This window comes from Pelobates fuscus, chromosome 11 (genome assembly GCF_036172605.1).
Source record: "Pelobates fuscus isolate aPelFus1 chromosome 11, aPelFus1.pri, whole genome shotgun sequence".
Classification (NCBI taxonomy): Eukaryota; Metazoa; Chordata; class Amphibia; order Anura; family Pelobatidae; genus Pelobates; species Pelobates fuscus.
In genome coordinates this window covers 34,214,470-34,230,886 of record NC_086327.1, presented here as the reverse complement: position 1 = coordinate 34,230,886, position 16,417 = coordinate 34,214,470, and the positions used below count along the sequence as shown (strand labels likewise).

The 16,417-nt window shown below is 43.2% G+C and overlaps 1 protein-coding gene across 1 annotated transcript in view; it reads left to right on the top strand.

Moving 5' to 3' along the window:
- The window catches only part of LOC134578150 (carcinoembryonic antigen-related cell adhesion molecule 1-like), a 42,794-nt gene that overhangs the window by 19,502 nt on the left and 6,875 nt on the right, over positions 1-16,417 (top strand). The window contains exons 4-5 of the mRNA XM_063437150.1: positions 3,945-4,103; positions 5,635-5,708. Coding sequence (XP_063293220.1) covers positions 3,945-4,103; positions 5,635-5,708 — 233 coding nt within the window. The remainder of the gene's footprint in view (positions 1-3,944; positions 4,104-5,634; positions 5,709-16,417) is intronic.

Genomic DNA, 16,417 nt, shown 5'->3' with positions numbered 1-16,417 from the left:
GCCATGAAGTGATCAATCGCTTCCAGCCCTAATGAGTGACTAATAATTGTATATAAGGATGTAACATCCAAGGTGGCCCAACTATAATCTGGATCCCACTCAATATTTTCAATTTCTTGCAAAAAGGATTTTGTATCCTTGACATAGGAAGGTGAATTTTGGGCATATTTCTGCAGGAAGGAGTCTACAAAGGCAGATAGATTAGCAGTTATCGAATTGATCCCGCTTATAATTGGGCGACCTGGTGGGTTAGGGAGGCGTTTATGGGTCTTAGGGAGAAAATAAAAAATAGGAGTAATGGGATTTTTCTGAAATAAATATAGAAAGTTTTTTGGAGAAATAATTTCATCATTTTTAGCTTGTTCCAAAATATTTCTTAATTGTAAATTAAATTGATGTGTAGGGTCAGATTTCAAAAGTACGTATGTATTTAGGTCGTTCAAAATATTGGAAGATTCTTCCAGATAGTAGGTCATTGTCATCAAGACAATACCCCCCCCTTTGTCCGCTTCCCTAATAACCATCCCTTTTCATGAGGTTTTTTAAGGTATTAGATTCTTTTTTAGTAAGATTATAAGTGCGCCCCTTGGATTTATTATCCCATGTCAAAGATTGAAACTCCTGTTCAACCATTCGTTCGAATATTTCCAAATAAGGACCCCTACTCTGTACGGGAAAAAAGTTAGACTTTGGTTTAAATTTGAAATTCGATTTAAAATTGGGTTGTATATTTTCACCTGAACCGTCGGTGTTAGGTGGTGAGGGATGTAAGAGAAAATGCCTTTGGATCGTCATTGATCTAATATATTTTTTTAAATCTATGTATAGTTTAAAATCGTTGGCCGATTTATTGGGGGCAAATTTCATCCCTTTAGACAATAGATGGATTTCATCATCTGACAGTGGTATTTCGGTTAAATTAAAGATACCTTTTCTCACTTCTTTTTCCCTCAAAGGATGTACCAGAGGGGAGGTGGTATTTAATCTTCCGTCCTTATTCTCTTTTGGGGAGAATCTTGTTGTAGCAGGGAGAACCGGTTGGGATGTTCCCACGTTTCTGCCCTGGGGCGGAAATAGTTGGTAATATTCTTTTCTCGTGGGCCTTTCAGTCGCCCCTGAAAATTTGATTCTCTATCATTAGATTGGATATCGGTCCTATCTCTGTCATTAAACCGGGTGTTAGTTCTGCTTTGATCAAATTTACTCCTAACAACCTGGGCATAGGTGTGGGTGTCCCTATTAGAATCAGGGGATGATCTCCTATGTGGTAAACGTGATTTCTCCTGATACGGAGTAGTGTTGGGATGGTCAGAATGCCGGTGTTGTTGAGTATTGGACTGGTATGTGTCCCCTTGTCCATCTTTAGACGCTAAGTTGGTCCTCTTATTATAAGGTGTTCTAGAGGGTATCGTTCTATATGTATGGGGTCGTACTTTTCTCCGATGTAGTTTATTTAATGTTGAGAAAGTATTGGATATTTTGTCTTCCTTATCTCTTTTGTATTTTTTACTTTTGGTCTCTGCAATTTTTTCATCAAGGTTTTTAACATTAGTTTGTAAAATGGTATCTCTCTCTTTGAACTCTTTACTTGTAGGATCTAAAGTGGAGTTAGTCTCCATGGTATTAAGTTCTCCTTCCACTTTAGTCTGAATATCTTTAGAGTATTTAATAATACGTTGAATTAATTGAAAAGAACAGTTACTAAGGATTTCATCCCACTCTTCTAGAAATAATGGATCATCTAATCCGAAGGCTGGGGTTTTGTCAATCCTTAAACCTCTCGGAATTAGACCCTCCTTAAGATAGTTGTCCAAAAAGGCTACTTCCCACCATTTTTTTGTCTCGATCATTAATAGTTTTTCTTTTTGTTTAAAAAATTCATCCATCCCTTTTAGGGGTTGTGGTTTGTCCCACTCTTGGAACATAGCCTCAAATTTCTTTCTGCGGTTATGTTGCAGATTAGACAAAAAATTCACATTTGTAGCCATATTGGCCTAACAATAGATGTACGTACAATACTGGGTTAAGGAAAATAGAATCTATAGACAAGTATATAGGTATAAAAAAAATTTCACCACAATAAGTGATATATAAGTGACAAAATATATACTTATCTCAGTATTTCAAAATAAGACAGCCTCCCAGGTCATCACCCAGATCGGATAACCTTTACACAGCAAAAATATAGTAAAGAATACTGTACTAATGGCTAAACCATCAATAAATGTGGGGGTTGATCATTGCCCCGTTACATTCATGAGCATGTGTAATGCATATGAAATGTTAATTCAGATGTTACCAGCAATAATCAATACATTAATTTATGTGTTAATATATATATATATATATACACTGCTCAAAAACATAAAGGGAACACAAAAATAACACATCCTAGATCTGAATGAATTAAATATTCTTCTGAAATACTTTGTTCTTTACATAGTTAAATGTGCTGACAATAAAATCACACAGAAATTAAAAAATGGAAATCAAATTTTTCAACCCATGGAGGTCTGGATTTGGAGTCACACTCAAAATTAAAGTGGAAAAACACACTACAGGCTGATCCAACTTTGATGTAATGTCCTTAAAACAAGTCAAAATTAGGCTCAGTAGTGTGTGTGTGGCCTACACGTGCCTGTATGACCTCCCTACAACGCCTGTGCATGCTGATGAGGTGGCGGATGGTCTCCTGAGGGATCTCCTCCCAGACCTGGACTAAAGCATCTGCCAACTCCTGGACAGTCTGTGGTGCAATGTGACGTTGGTGGATGGAGCGAAACATGATGTGCTCAATTGGATTCAGGTCTGGGGAACGGGCGGGCCAGTCCATAGCATCAATGCCTTTGTCTTGCAGGAATTGCTGACACACTCCAGCCACATTAGGTCTAGCATTGTCTTGCATTAGGAGGAACCCAGGGCCAACCGCACCAGCATATGGTCTCAAGGGGTCTGAGGATCTCATCTCGGTACCTAATGGCAGTCGGGCTATCTCTGGCGAGCACATAGAGGGCTGTGCGGCCCCCCAAAGAAATGCCACCCCACACCATTACTGACCCACTGCCAAACCGGTCTTGCTGAAGGATGTTGCAGGCAGCAGAACGTTCTCCACAGCATCTCCAGACTCTGTCATGTCTGTCACATGTGCTCAGTGTGAACCTGCTTTCAACTGTGAAGAGCACAGAGCGTCAGTGGCGAATTTGCCAACCTTAGTGTTCTCTGGCAAATGCCAAACGTCCGGCATGGTGTTGGGCTGTAAGCACAACCCCCACCTGTGGACGTCAGGCCCTCATACCACCCTCATGGAGTCTTTCTGACCGTTTAAACAGACACATGCACATTTGTGGCTTGCTGGAGGTCATTTTGCAGGGCTCTGGCATTGCTCCTCCTTGCACAAAGGTGAAGGTAGCGGTCCTGCTGCTGGGTTGTTGCCCTCCTACAGCCTCCTCCACGTCTCCTGATGTACTGGCCTGTCTCCTGGTAGCGCCTGCATGCTCTGGACACTACGCTGACAGACACAGCAAACCTTCTTGCCACAGCTCGCATTGATGTGCTATCCTGGATAAGCTGCACTACTTGAGCCACTTGTGTGGGTTGTAGGCTCCGTCTAATGCTACCACTAGAGTGGAATCACAGCCAGCATTCAAAAGTGACCAAAACATCAGCCAGGAAGCATAGGAACTGAGAAGTGGTCTGTGGTCACCACCTGCAGAACCACTCCTTTATTGGGGGTGTCTTGCTAATTGCCTATAATTTCCACCTGTTGGCTATCCCATTTGCACAACAGCATGTGAAATTGATTGTCACTCAGTGTTGCTTCCTAAGTGGACAGTTTGATTTCACAGAAGTGTGATTGACTTGGAGTTACATTGTGTTGTTTAAGTGTCCCCTTTATTTTTTTGAGCAGTGTATATATGTTTACTATTGTACTATTGTCTCAATAGGTGCATGTAAATCACAGACTGCGTCCTGTGCTGCAGTTACATCTGGAATAATTTGTGGAACTATTCTGGGAACAATTCTAACCATTGCTGCCACGTTCCTGCTGTACAATTATTATATTATTCCTAAGACGAAAGAGAAAACTAAACGCAGAGAGTTTGGTATGTACCATATCGTAAATAAATTTGAAGACAAATATTAAATATTTACTTACAAACACAAGTAAATGTAAAGATTATAAATTATATGTCAGTAGATGTATTGGATAAATAAGCATTGCATCATTATGTATGTATTTTTGTTTGTGCATATTTGTGTATATTGTATATACATTTGCACACAACACTAGTTAAAGGAACACTATAGTCACCTAAACAACTTTAGTTTTGTGTATAGATCATGCTTCTTAGGTTTCACTATTCAATTCACTGCCATTCAGGAGTTAAATCACTTTGTTTCTGTTTATGCAGCCCTTGTCACACTTCCCTGACTCTGATTGACAGAGCCTGCATGAAAAAAAATAAAAAATTGGTTTCACTTTCAATTAGATGTAATTTACCTTAAATAATTGTATCTCTTTCTCTGTAATTGAACATTAATCCCATACAGGAGGCTCTTGCAGGGTCTAGCAAGCTATTAACATCGCAGGGGATAAGAAAATCTAAATTAAACAGAACTTGCAATAAAGGAAGGATAAACTTTAGATGACTCTTTACAGAAACTATTTAGGAAGGCTGTGCAAGTCACATGCAGGGAGGTGTGACTAGGGTTCATAAACAAAGTGATTTAACTCCTAAATGGCAGAGGATTTAGCAGTAGGACTGCAGGGACATGATCTATACACCAACACTGCTTCATTAAGCTAAAGTTGTTTTGGTGACTATAGTGTATACACTTTTCTCTGTCATTTAATATTAACCTAAAAAAGTACTTTATTAAAAGGTCTTATTAATCAAGGTTCATTTGTCAAATTGTTTAGCTTTAATCTATAGGGATATTTGGTGAAGCAAAATTTAACAACAAAACACTCCTAAACAAACATTTATTCCTACTTAACTAGCTATTATTAGTATTTATTAAATTGCAGTTCTTAATAAACAAAAACATATGCATATTTTGATGAGGGTGTGTGAACAAAGGTGTGTATGTCTGTGTGAGTACACAGGGGTAAGTGAGTATGTGCTTTACGCGTTTGTTTTTATGTAGTGGTTTGTGAGTGTATGTGTGTTTGAGTGTATGCACATGTTTCAATGTGTGTGTGTGTGTGTGTGTGTGTATATATACAAGTGTCAGTGAGTGTGCGCATATGTTTAAGGTTAAAACAAGTTAAAAAGAAAACATGTAAATCAAATTACAATTTACCTATACACATACATGGAGGATTCCACCTAAAATCTACCGACAGGAGATACTACACCAGCTTGAAAAAAACAGTTCAGGGTCAAATGAGCATCAAGGCCACAGGATAAAATATGAGCATTTATTGGATTGTCAAATAGCATAGACATACACTATTATGCATGGAAACGTTCTGGCAAAATGGGCTCTTAAAACATCTCTGCCTAGCACCACAAGTGATATTTTATATACTTGATCAAGCCTCATATATGCTTCTTTTATTTTAAACCACAAGTGAAATAACCATTTAAGCCATGTATTAAATGTAATAAATGATAAATAATTTTTATTCAGTTGCAGAGTCAAGATCGGAAAATCAAGCTCCATCAACAATTTATTATAATATGCATGCTGTCCCAGGGGTGAAAGTGGGTAATATGTATATTTTTCCGTTTAAAATACTTCATAATATTGTTTTTCATATAAGTGTTAAGCTTTTGTGATGGGATAAAGAGCTATAAGTCAGACTTATTAATGAATATTTGAAGGCAGGGAATCCCTTCTGCTCCAATCGCTAATACAAGCACTTCCAATTCACGGTAGACAGGTAATTGTATATTATATCAACAATAAACTTACCACAGGGTAACCTAGGTTCTCCTGGATGCAGCTCCCTTCATCGCCATGAAAACAGCTGAAGGCAAAGGAAAATATTTAAAACAATCACGTCATCAGAGAAATTGTGTAATAAGGTACGCTGTGCCTTTAAAACAAAAAAAACATTTAGTGTAATTTGCAAAGCATTGAAGTGCTTATCAGTGTAGCAAACGTATTTGTGCAAACTTGTTTTTTGGTGCAAACTGTGTTTAAAAACACTGCAGACTTATAAAGTGCATTTTTACCAAAATGTTCACACAGGGATACACGTACTGTCCCAAAATTAAATTCTTCAATAATATTTTTATGTAACCATGACATAAAAAAGACAAAGACAAGAAAACAACAAATAGTGTGTGTAATTCTGGGTGCTTTCTGCTACCTTCTATGCAAATCTTCTCTCCATATGTGGGCACCTAGATATTTGTTTAGAACGTCCACATCATATTTAAACTTAAGGAAACCTATACCTTTATTTAACAATGTTTAGCATAGAAAAAAAAATCACTGCTTAATATCTGATGCATTTCGTCCACACAAATATTGACTTATTCATATAATATGAATAAGTCCATGGTTGTGTGGATGAAGCACGTCAGATATTAAGCAGTGAATTTTTTAAACCCTATCATTTACAATAAAAAGGTGTACCAAAGCTTAACTTACTAATTGTAGATTATGCTAGCTTTAGTGTACCTATAATCTTAATTTTATTAATGACAGGAGGCGAGTATTTGCTTAAGTCTCTCTTTACTAGAACTCCACAGCAGCACAGAAAACAACCAATCAGAAAAAAGTTAGGTACTATAAAACTCCCCTCCCCATGCATCATTTCCTCTTTCAAGCTGCGACAAAACAGAATAAAAGGCAGAGAACATCATGGGGAAGAAACAAAGTCCTAGGTACGATGAATATAACGATGTCCACCATCCAAGTGTAACCGTCAAACTAGATAGTGTAGATGGACTGTAAACTGAAACGAGAGAAAAACAGAATCGAACAGGTTGATTATCCAATGAAATGTACTCTGAATAAACATGTAGGTACCCAACGTAGCAACCAAATTAACCTTAATATGTAGATATCCCAACCCTACTTATGGAAAAGAACACAGACATAAGGAACAAGCGACAGGTAGCAGAAACAACAAACAGAGTTGCATACTTACCTGATAATCTAAACTATAATCTTAAACAAGGGAGGGACAAGAATGGGTGGGAAATACTCGCCTCCTGTCATTAATAAAATTAAGATTATAGGTACACTAAAGCTAGCATAATCTACAATTTTATAACATGACAGGAGGCTTCGTATTTGCTGTTTGAAAGCTCAGTTCACCAATCCAACGCTGTTTGTGTCGCTGGTAATTATTCCAGGAAATATCAGAGTAATCCTAATTGGACATTCCAATACGCTAAATGACAGCCGACGGTTCAAAGAAGATGCCAACCGACAAGGTATCTCAAATACGGAAAAAGGCACCCTCCGTCGGTAAATCCATTGTACGTGGCGTAGCAAACTGTTTCCTAGAAGTCGGTCCATGAGCTGGCAAGCCGACCTATTAGTCACATTCCTGTAGTTGTATAACTTCAAAATCCGCTCTATGACCTAGGGTCGCGAGAAGAAAACTGACACCAAGTCTCAACTCATGACCATAAGGCGGCTCCACCGATCGTGCCAGGGCCATTCGGCGATGCGGCCTTGCAGGGAGATCTCCAATCTCAAGGAATGCACCGAAGACCACCACCAAAATCGCAATAGAAGTCGAGGAGGATCTTCGTACCTTCATGTCCTACCCGGTGGGGTGACTCATCCGAGCATAAATTCATAACGCACACAATGAGAGTGTGGCCAGACCAGCCGTATACAAAGTGATTCCAATAGTCCAAACGGACCGTGTAAACTTCGGACGCCGTAGAGAAAAAGCTCCAGAAGACGTCCGTTCAGGGTTCCGAACTGAACTTGAGTGGAGGAACGGTGGTCGACTATTCTGGGAATAGGGAATCCCAGAAATCCTCAAAGGAATGGGAAAGTGCAAACAGGAACGCAGATTTCCATCCTGAAATGCCCTCGTCCAAGAGTGAAAGATGTCTGTGTGAGAGTCGGGGTATACCAGGTACCACCATAAGGTCTCGTAGGTCTCCTCGACGATAGTTGAAAAGTAGGGTAGCGCGAATCCAACAAGATGGCTCCCGTGAGGAATAACTAGAGTATAGACGGAGGGTCCTCCATCTCCGAACCCTGATCACCAGGTATACGTTTCGAGGAGACGGGGCAGTCCTGCCATCTTATCCCAAGATCTGAGGACCGGGGAGGTCAAGACAAAACGGGGGTTTCCGGTCGTACCCTGTGAACCATACGTACGGCTTTTTACCTTCAGAGCGGGTAATAGGCTCTCCTTAATCCTGTTACCCGAGCAAGGTAGAGCCCGTTTGCTCCATGAAGGTCCCCGTATCTCCTGCCACCTAAATATGGGAGAAACTGTCTGAGCAGTTGTTCACAATGGTCCGGATATCCAAAAACAGAAAGCAATCCTCTGCTTGTTATGGTGCAGAATATACCCAAACCTGCACTCACATAATACCTGAGTTCCATCCGAAAGCCGTACCATCTCCAGGAATGTGTATAAATAAGTGGGAGTCACCCCTCGTTATACCACTGTGAGAATATCCCTCCATTACAGGAGAAAGACTAGAGGGAACCAGTCTACCTATGGATATCTTGCATGACCAGGCAGTCCTCTATATCGAACTCAGTAGCACGGACGTCAGAACTACTTGAATGCAGGAGGGACGCCCCTCCATGAAGTCATCGGTGTCTTGCACAGGTACAAGCCTGTGTGAAGAACAAATGGATGGCACCGTAGAGCGTCGAGTGCATGAGAGAGCCGCGCTCTCTACTAATGTGATCAAATATCGTGCTAACGTCCGGCTGATAGCCTGAGCGGGCCGCACCCGTAAATAACCAAACAGTAGAGTCAGCATCCGTGACCGTTCCTCTCCATGAGAATGCTTCCTCCAAACATGACCCCTGTATCCAGCTCAGTCTCCGGCTGAGGTTGAGGGGGGGCTGCGCCCTCTAATAACAAATCAGTGTCCGGTAACGTATCTGAGAGGGGTTCGCTCTCTGCTCCAGCAGATAAAATATTCTCGGATTGAAGAGATGGAGGGTTGCACCCTCCTGTGATCCAAGCTAGGGTCCCTAGGGACTCAGGGCGACCAACTAAAGGGTACACCAAATACGAGTATCAGCATAAGGCTGAGGGCAATCTACGGGAAAACAATGGAAAAACTATCAACTGACCGTCCGGATCCCGTGCGCGCGCGCGGGTTCCAGGCGGACCGTTGGTAGTCTGAGGAAAGCAGGAGACGTTCTCCGCAATCCATGAGCACCCAGGAGGTCGGAGGAGGTCAAGTCAGGCCTCTCGACGACCCAAGCGAAAGGAAAAGGAAGTCACGAAAAACGAAAAAGACAACAATAACGTAGGTATGAGTAAAAACGCAAAATCTATCTCAGCTAGAAGGCAAATAGCAGGCCGGAAGGCAAGACAAGTAAGCCCCACCGCGCAGGGCCAGGAGCTAACCTTACGCAGGAATAACTACCGATAGCTATATGGATACCGGGAGGCAGATACGGAGTTAGTTGATAAAGACAAGGAAAACACCGCGTTCTCCTGTAGGTGACTGAGTACCGGTCCTTGCCTGTGCAAAGTTCTCCTTGGAGATGTGCCGTCGCCGGACTGGCGCAAACCGCGAATGTGTGTCCGGGGTCTTCGTAAGACAACTTGCCCTTCAGGTCTGAGGTTAGGGCCTTCACCCTACCTACCATATCCAGATGGCCGTATATTGGTGTCCTCTTGGATAGCATGGCAATGGTGCTTGTCCGGACACCTGCCTATTTCCGTGTCACTGGTGGGCAGTGGCTTCTCCTCAGTGATATTCCCCCAGGCCCGCGGCCAAAAGGGGGTTCGGCACCGATAGAGCGGGCCCAGCAGGCCAAACTAATGAACACAGGATAGTTGGCCAAGCTAATAGGCACCGACATAGTAGGCCATACAAATGGGGCACCGACATATCAGGTCGTGCTTATGGGCACAGACCTAGCAGGCCGTTCTTATGGGCACAGACACAGCAGGCCGTTCTTATGGGCACAGACATAGCAGGCCGTTCTTATGGGCACAGACAATAGCAGGCCGTTCTTATGGGCACAGACAATAGCAGGCCGTTCTTATGGGCACAGACAATAGCAGGCCGTTCTTATGGGCACAGACAATAGCAGGCCGTTCTTATGGGCACAGACAATAGCAGGCCGTTCTTATGGGCACAGACAATAGCAGGCCGCTCTTATGGGCACAGACATAGCAGGCCGTTTTTATGGGCACAGACATAGCAGGCCGTTCTAGTGGGCACAGACATAGCAGGCCGTTCTAGTGGGCACAGACATAGCGGGCCGTTCTTATGGGCACAGACATAGCGGGCCGTTAATATGGGCACAGACATAGCAGGCCAATCAATGGGTTGTGTATTACCATTATATTATTATTAACACGTATTTATATAGCGCCTTCCAATTCCGTAGCGCTTTACAATGGGTATTGAATGAGTAACGGGGACCTCTGGGTTCGGATAGAGGTCCCAAAATTAGTAGATCCTCAGGGCCTCTTGTGACATAGGACCCTTAGACACCAACCCTTTAGACAGCGTAGTGCCGTGTGAGTAACCCGAACCAGGACTGGCAGTCCTTAAATGCCCAGCAGGCAAACAGTGGTATTCCAGCTGTAGCGGGTAAAGCGGAAGTTGTCCTAGTGACCATCATGTCCATGAACGTAAGATACACTGGGCGATACTCTCCGTAAACCGTGAATCGGTATGCCGTGCGCACACAGATCGTTAGAAATGTCTTAGTATATTACCATCACCATACCACCTTAATGATATGCAACCATGGGCACTTCCAGGAGTAGGGCTAAACAATAGCCCACTTCAATGACTCTCCCCAAGAACCTGATAAATTGTAAGGTATCAGCGTAGACTGGTCTCCATACCAGTTAGAGTCAGAGCCAGGTCTGTAGCTCATATATATGCCCTAGGCAGAGAATACATATCAGAGTAATCCCTCCTGGGACCTCGTAGCTGGGCTAGAAAAAATATACACTGAGAAGGATATGAATCCAAGAGCTAACTGGCACCGTATACCCCTGTACAGAGCCTGTATAACTGCGTCCATATACACCTGTAACTGTGAGAAAAACTGTGATATACCCAGACAGAGAACGCACACTAGACAGCGATACGCACTGACCGCAGAAACTCTCCGCAATCTGAGATATACACTGATGGCAAACCCACATGTCAGTAGCAAAACTCACAGCAGTCTGTGATACAGGTAGTCAGGAAAGCTAAAACTCTGAGTACATAGTCAGTACAACTAAATCTGTGATCTACACTGTCAGAAAGCTCACAGTAAACTGTAAAACTAAATCTGTGATATACCCTGACAGCAAAAATGTTATAGCAATCTCAAGAATGTAAAGCCAACTAAAAAATCCTGCAGTCTAGATGTACACTGTCATCGAAAGATAAAGGGTGACCTAAAGATGTAAGATCACCCAAAGCATAAAGAAGTGGGTTATGAGAAATAAGGACAGAATACAAGAAACAAAACAGGATATGAACGGAAGCGTTTTACATTAAAAATTTTTCCTAAAGAAGTCACACATCTACAGCCTTACAGGCATCATATTACTCCTTATATGAAACACCCTGGGCAAAAAGCGCCAGGTCTAAGCATGTTGGTTTACATCATGTCTCTGCGTTGAGATATAAGGCATAAATGAAAAGGGGGGAGGCAAACCTGCAATAAATCCGTCGGGGAATCCCGGTAGGGCGGCAAAAGCAGAGCTCCGATCCGTGGACGGAGGAGGGGTCCGTGGACGGAGGAGGGGCCGTTTCGAGTAGGGGCACCCTCCTCCACCCGTTCGGCTGCCCGCGGCTCAGAGAAGGAGCTGAGTGTGGCGGCGGCCACGTGGAGAGCGGGGCGGCCGCGTGGGAGGGTGGCTCGGTCGCCGGGTACTCGCTTCCGACCGCGAGTACCACGGTTGCCAGTAAAACACAAAGAGGTTCGGGGAAATCAGGAGACAGCCAGAGGCTAGTCTCCTGAAACCCCTATGCCGTGCATGCAGCCCGCGGATGAATGGCGGGGCATGCAGAGAGGGGAAGGGGGAAGGCATGGCTGAAAAGGAATCCCCAAGAACTCCCCTAAAACTACCACATGAGGAAAGGGATCCCCAAGAAGACAGGGGAGGCAAAATAAGAAGAAACGTATATCTAAGATACTAAATAAAAAGTACAGATAACGAAAGTATAAAAATATAACATGTAAACATATAAAAGTAGAAAAATATATGATACTAAATAAAAGGTACTAGAAAATAATCCTAACAAATCAAAATAAAACCCAAAGCCACCCACATAAGCAGGAGGCAGTGGTACTCTGACCTGTACTGATGCGGAGCAGCAAAGAAAGAGGAAATGATGCATGGGGAGGGGAGTTTTATAGTACCTAACTTTTTTCTGATTGGTTGTTTTCTGTGCTGCTGTGGAGTTCTAGTAAAGAGAGACTTAAGCAAATACGAAGCCTCCTGTCATGTTATAAAATTATGCAATGTGCACATGTCATGGAGTTGTACAGTTCCCCTTCCGTGTCCCACCAGTGAGCATCAAGTGAGGGCTTCAAATTAAAATAAGCGGGGAGGAAATCCTCATGTCCCAATCATTAAATAATCATCCTGTTGTCCTGTTATTTAGACCCTGAAGAAAGTCCCGAACGGGGACTGAAACGTTGGTCGATTTTTAACATTAATCAGTAAAAATGTTTTGTTTTTTAAGTCTGGTGAGCAGCCATTTCTTTTCAAAATGTATGTGTATATATATATATATATATATATATATATATATATATATATATATATATATATATATATATATACATCCACGGATTATAAAAAGAAGTGGAAGAATATAAGTGGAAATAAAAAAATTAAAATAAAAGTCCAAATAAGTCCAAGTCCAAGTCCAAATAAGTCCAAAATGAAGTCCATGGTATATATGGCATAATTGTCACTTCTCCTACTTGTGAAGACAACACAGAGTAGTATGACCCAAATGCCAAAATAATATTATGTAACCCTGTGAAGTTACACAGACTGCATTATCTGAAATGCCCAGTAGATGGCACATGGCCCCAGTATGTTGTTAATAAAACATTGAGCATTGATCACATGACTTGCTGAAATCAGTGGGAGGAGTGTGGCATCATCAGTTCCTGGGAGGTTTTCCTGCACAGCTCTGGGGAAGGAGGGCCTAAAAAGGATTCTAGAAGGATGACATGCTGAGCTGAAATGGAGGACATGTGAGAGACTGTAAAAAGAGATGCAACCTGGCAGAGAGAACTTGTTTCACCCAAGATCACACCAGATGAGAGAGGGACCTGCTGGCAAAGACAAGTATTGAGCCCAGACGTTTGGTGAATCCAGTGAGAGGAGACTGCTACTGACTACCTGGTTAATTGTGGTGTGAGGGTAAGCCAAACCTCTCCCTGTATCACCACAGGGCACCTGTCTTCTCACTCACAGTAAAGACTCTGAGGCCCTGTACAGACATTACACATCTGAGGCTGTGTCAGTGACTCTGTGGAGCAGGACTTATTAGGGCCCCAACTCTCCTATGTGCACCAACGGCCGCTAGGGTGAAGATCAGGGGGTGGGACACAGGTGTGCTGGTGGGTGAGTGGGAAAATCCACATTTGCATTGTTATCTGTTACGCCATTGTATTTTCCTATGTGTGTTGGTTCAATTGCTATTTACCATATAAAGTTAGTTCCAGTTAGGCTGTGTCAGTCTTATTGCACCAAGTATGTTCCCAGTGGGACCCCACATCCCTACCCCGGATGTTCCACTGGGTGGAGGCGCTGCCGCAGACATGTACCCCAGCTCCCAGATAGCGGAGGCTCAGGATCCGCCTGTCAGGCATAGTGAATTAACTAGGTTTAAGGACCCCAAAGACACTAGGGGGCATCCCCAAAACCCCGTTACATATGGAGGCACTGCTGAGATGAATTGGGGTACAACCAGTGAGAATAGGCTAAGTCCTCAGGCCACTCCCTCCTTTGCAAAAGAGTGGGCCGAGAAAAGAAATGTACCATTACAGCAAGCTGTGATGTTATGCAAAGTCCCATCCTGCTGTAAGATGAATCACGTCATCTTGTGTATAGAAATTCGACTGGGAATAGAAATGGCAACCGTCAGGGATATCCTGCAGGATTCTGAAGGCCAAACTTACATGTTAATATTTTGTCATACGGACTTGGGAGACCACGAGATGCCTACCAACATTCATTTATATGGAGCCCCGGATGAAGGATGCTCCTTAGTGTACGCTCTCCTTGATAAGAAAGAAAGGGCCTCACTGCAACAACCCTTTAAATTAGAACGGAAAGATTATGTCACAGAAAATTATTCTAAGCTCCTGACCCCCATCTCCGGAAAGGCCGGAGCCATTCCTAAACAAGCTGCCCATCCTCCTAGAGGGCAGGGGATGATTACTCCTAAAGTAGAATCTCATCCACCTACAGCATTACTGAAACCAGACAACCCTGAAGTACACACCCTGCCTACAGGAGGTAGTGATGTATCGGACATACTACAGAAACTCTCAGAAGCCATAGTGACGGCAAACCACACCCATAGTTACCGCAAACTAAAGGTGTTTTCTGGGAATCAGCCTGTTCCTGCAGGAGAAGAACCTTTTGAGGTCTGGAAGGATAATGCTATGCAGTTGTTGGAGGAATGGTCTTGTACGGTTGGTGGAGAGTCTTCGTTTTCCCGCTACAGACATGATAAGACTGTACAAGGGAGTAAATGGGCAAGCTACTGTGCACGACTATCTACAAGTTTTACAGGATGCTTATGGGAAATCAGAAGATTTGGATGATCTGTTGGTTAAGTTCCTAGCCACTAAGCAGAAGGAGCATGAAAAAGCCACTGACTATATCAACCGGTTACAACTATCGCTTGGAAAGTTATTCCATAAAGGAGCAGTCACTGCCCCTGAGTTGGATGCTCGGCTATCTAAGCAAATTCAGAGAGGTGGTTTGACCAATAATCCAGTTATGATTCTGCTGAGAGCCAAATTGGATGATAAAGTTCTGCCTTATTCCACATTAATAAATACAGCTAGGAGAATGGAAGACCAGACGTGTCCACCCCTACAGAAGGAGAAAGAGGATACAGAACTGTCAGATCTTAGGAAGAAGGTGGCTGAATTGGAGCTCTTATGCAAATCACCACCAGAGAGAGCAGTTTTTCCCCCTGGAAGTGGGGGGCAACACAGGAAGACTCAGAAAAAGCTGTTTCCTGAGGATTCACCCCGCCGAGGGGACTGCTTTAAATGTGGAAAGTCAGGGCATTTTCAGCGGGAGTGCCCTGCAAATTCCATGGAGGTGGATGTGGAGGTGCTGGCAACCGAGCTCGAGGAGACTCAAATGACCAGGTCTTACAAGCGAAGGAAGACCCGGCCTACACATAGTCTATCTGTAGGGGCCAAGACTGGGCCTAAATCTTTGATACACGTACAAGTGGAAGGAATTCATGCTTCAGCATTGCTAGATACAGGTTCTCAAGTCACCATTATCTACAGAGACTTCTATGAACGTCATTTGAAACACATTCCTATGGAACCTGCAGGAGAGTTTCAGCTATGGGGCGTTGGGTCGCAAGCTCAACCTGTGGAGGGATGCATAAAAGTGACCATAACTATTCCCCAGTTAAATACCTGGATGATATGTCCTATGGAGCTGGAAGCTTTGATATGCCCTGCAGCCAAGAAAGTGTGTGCCCCAATAATATTGGGTACTAATGCAAAGATGGTACAGGATGTATTCAGGGCCTATCTGACAGAAGTGGGAGATGTCTCCCTAGACCGACTGATGGAGGTCAGCCCTGTCCTAGGAAAAGAGTGTCGACGACTAGCCCTTGAAACAAAACCAGGGCTGTGCCACTATTCAGGAACAGAACCTGCATTTGTGAAGCCTGGTGAGACTAAAACCTTACGAGCCATAGCCTCAATGCACCATGAAATGTTGGGGGGAACTGGACAATACCTTATTGAGTCTCTGCCTGAAGAGGATCAGAAGAAGGGGTGGACTCTCATACCTGAGATAAAAGATTGGCGGAAAAGGTGGTGTCGGAGCTTTCCTGTGATGGTACAGAATTTAACCCCCACGGAAATCCGGATTGATCGTCATCAAACGATTGGTGCAATACACCTTTTAGATCAAGTTTCGTCCATCATGTCTGTGAGTGCAGAACAGAAGGATTATGTGAAAGCACCTTTAGATTTTGATCTAGAAGATTCTCCCCTACCACAGCAGTGGAAAGACAGCCTTCGTTCAAAACTGGCCACCCGAGAGGGAGTGTTCTCC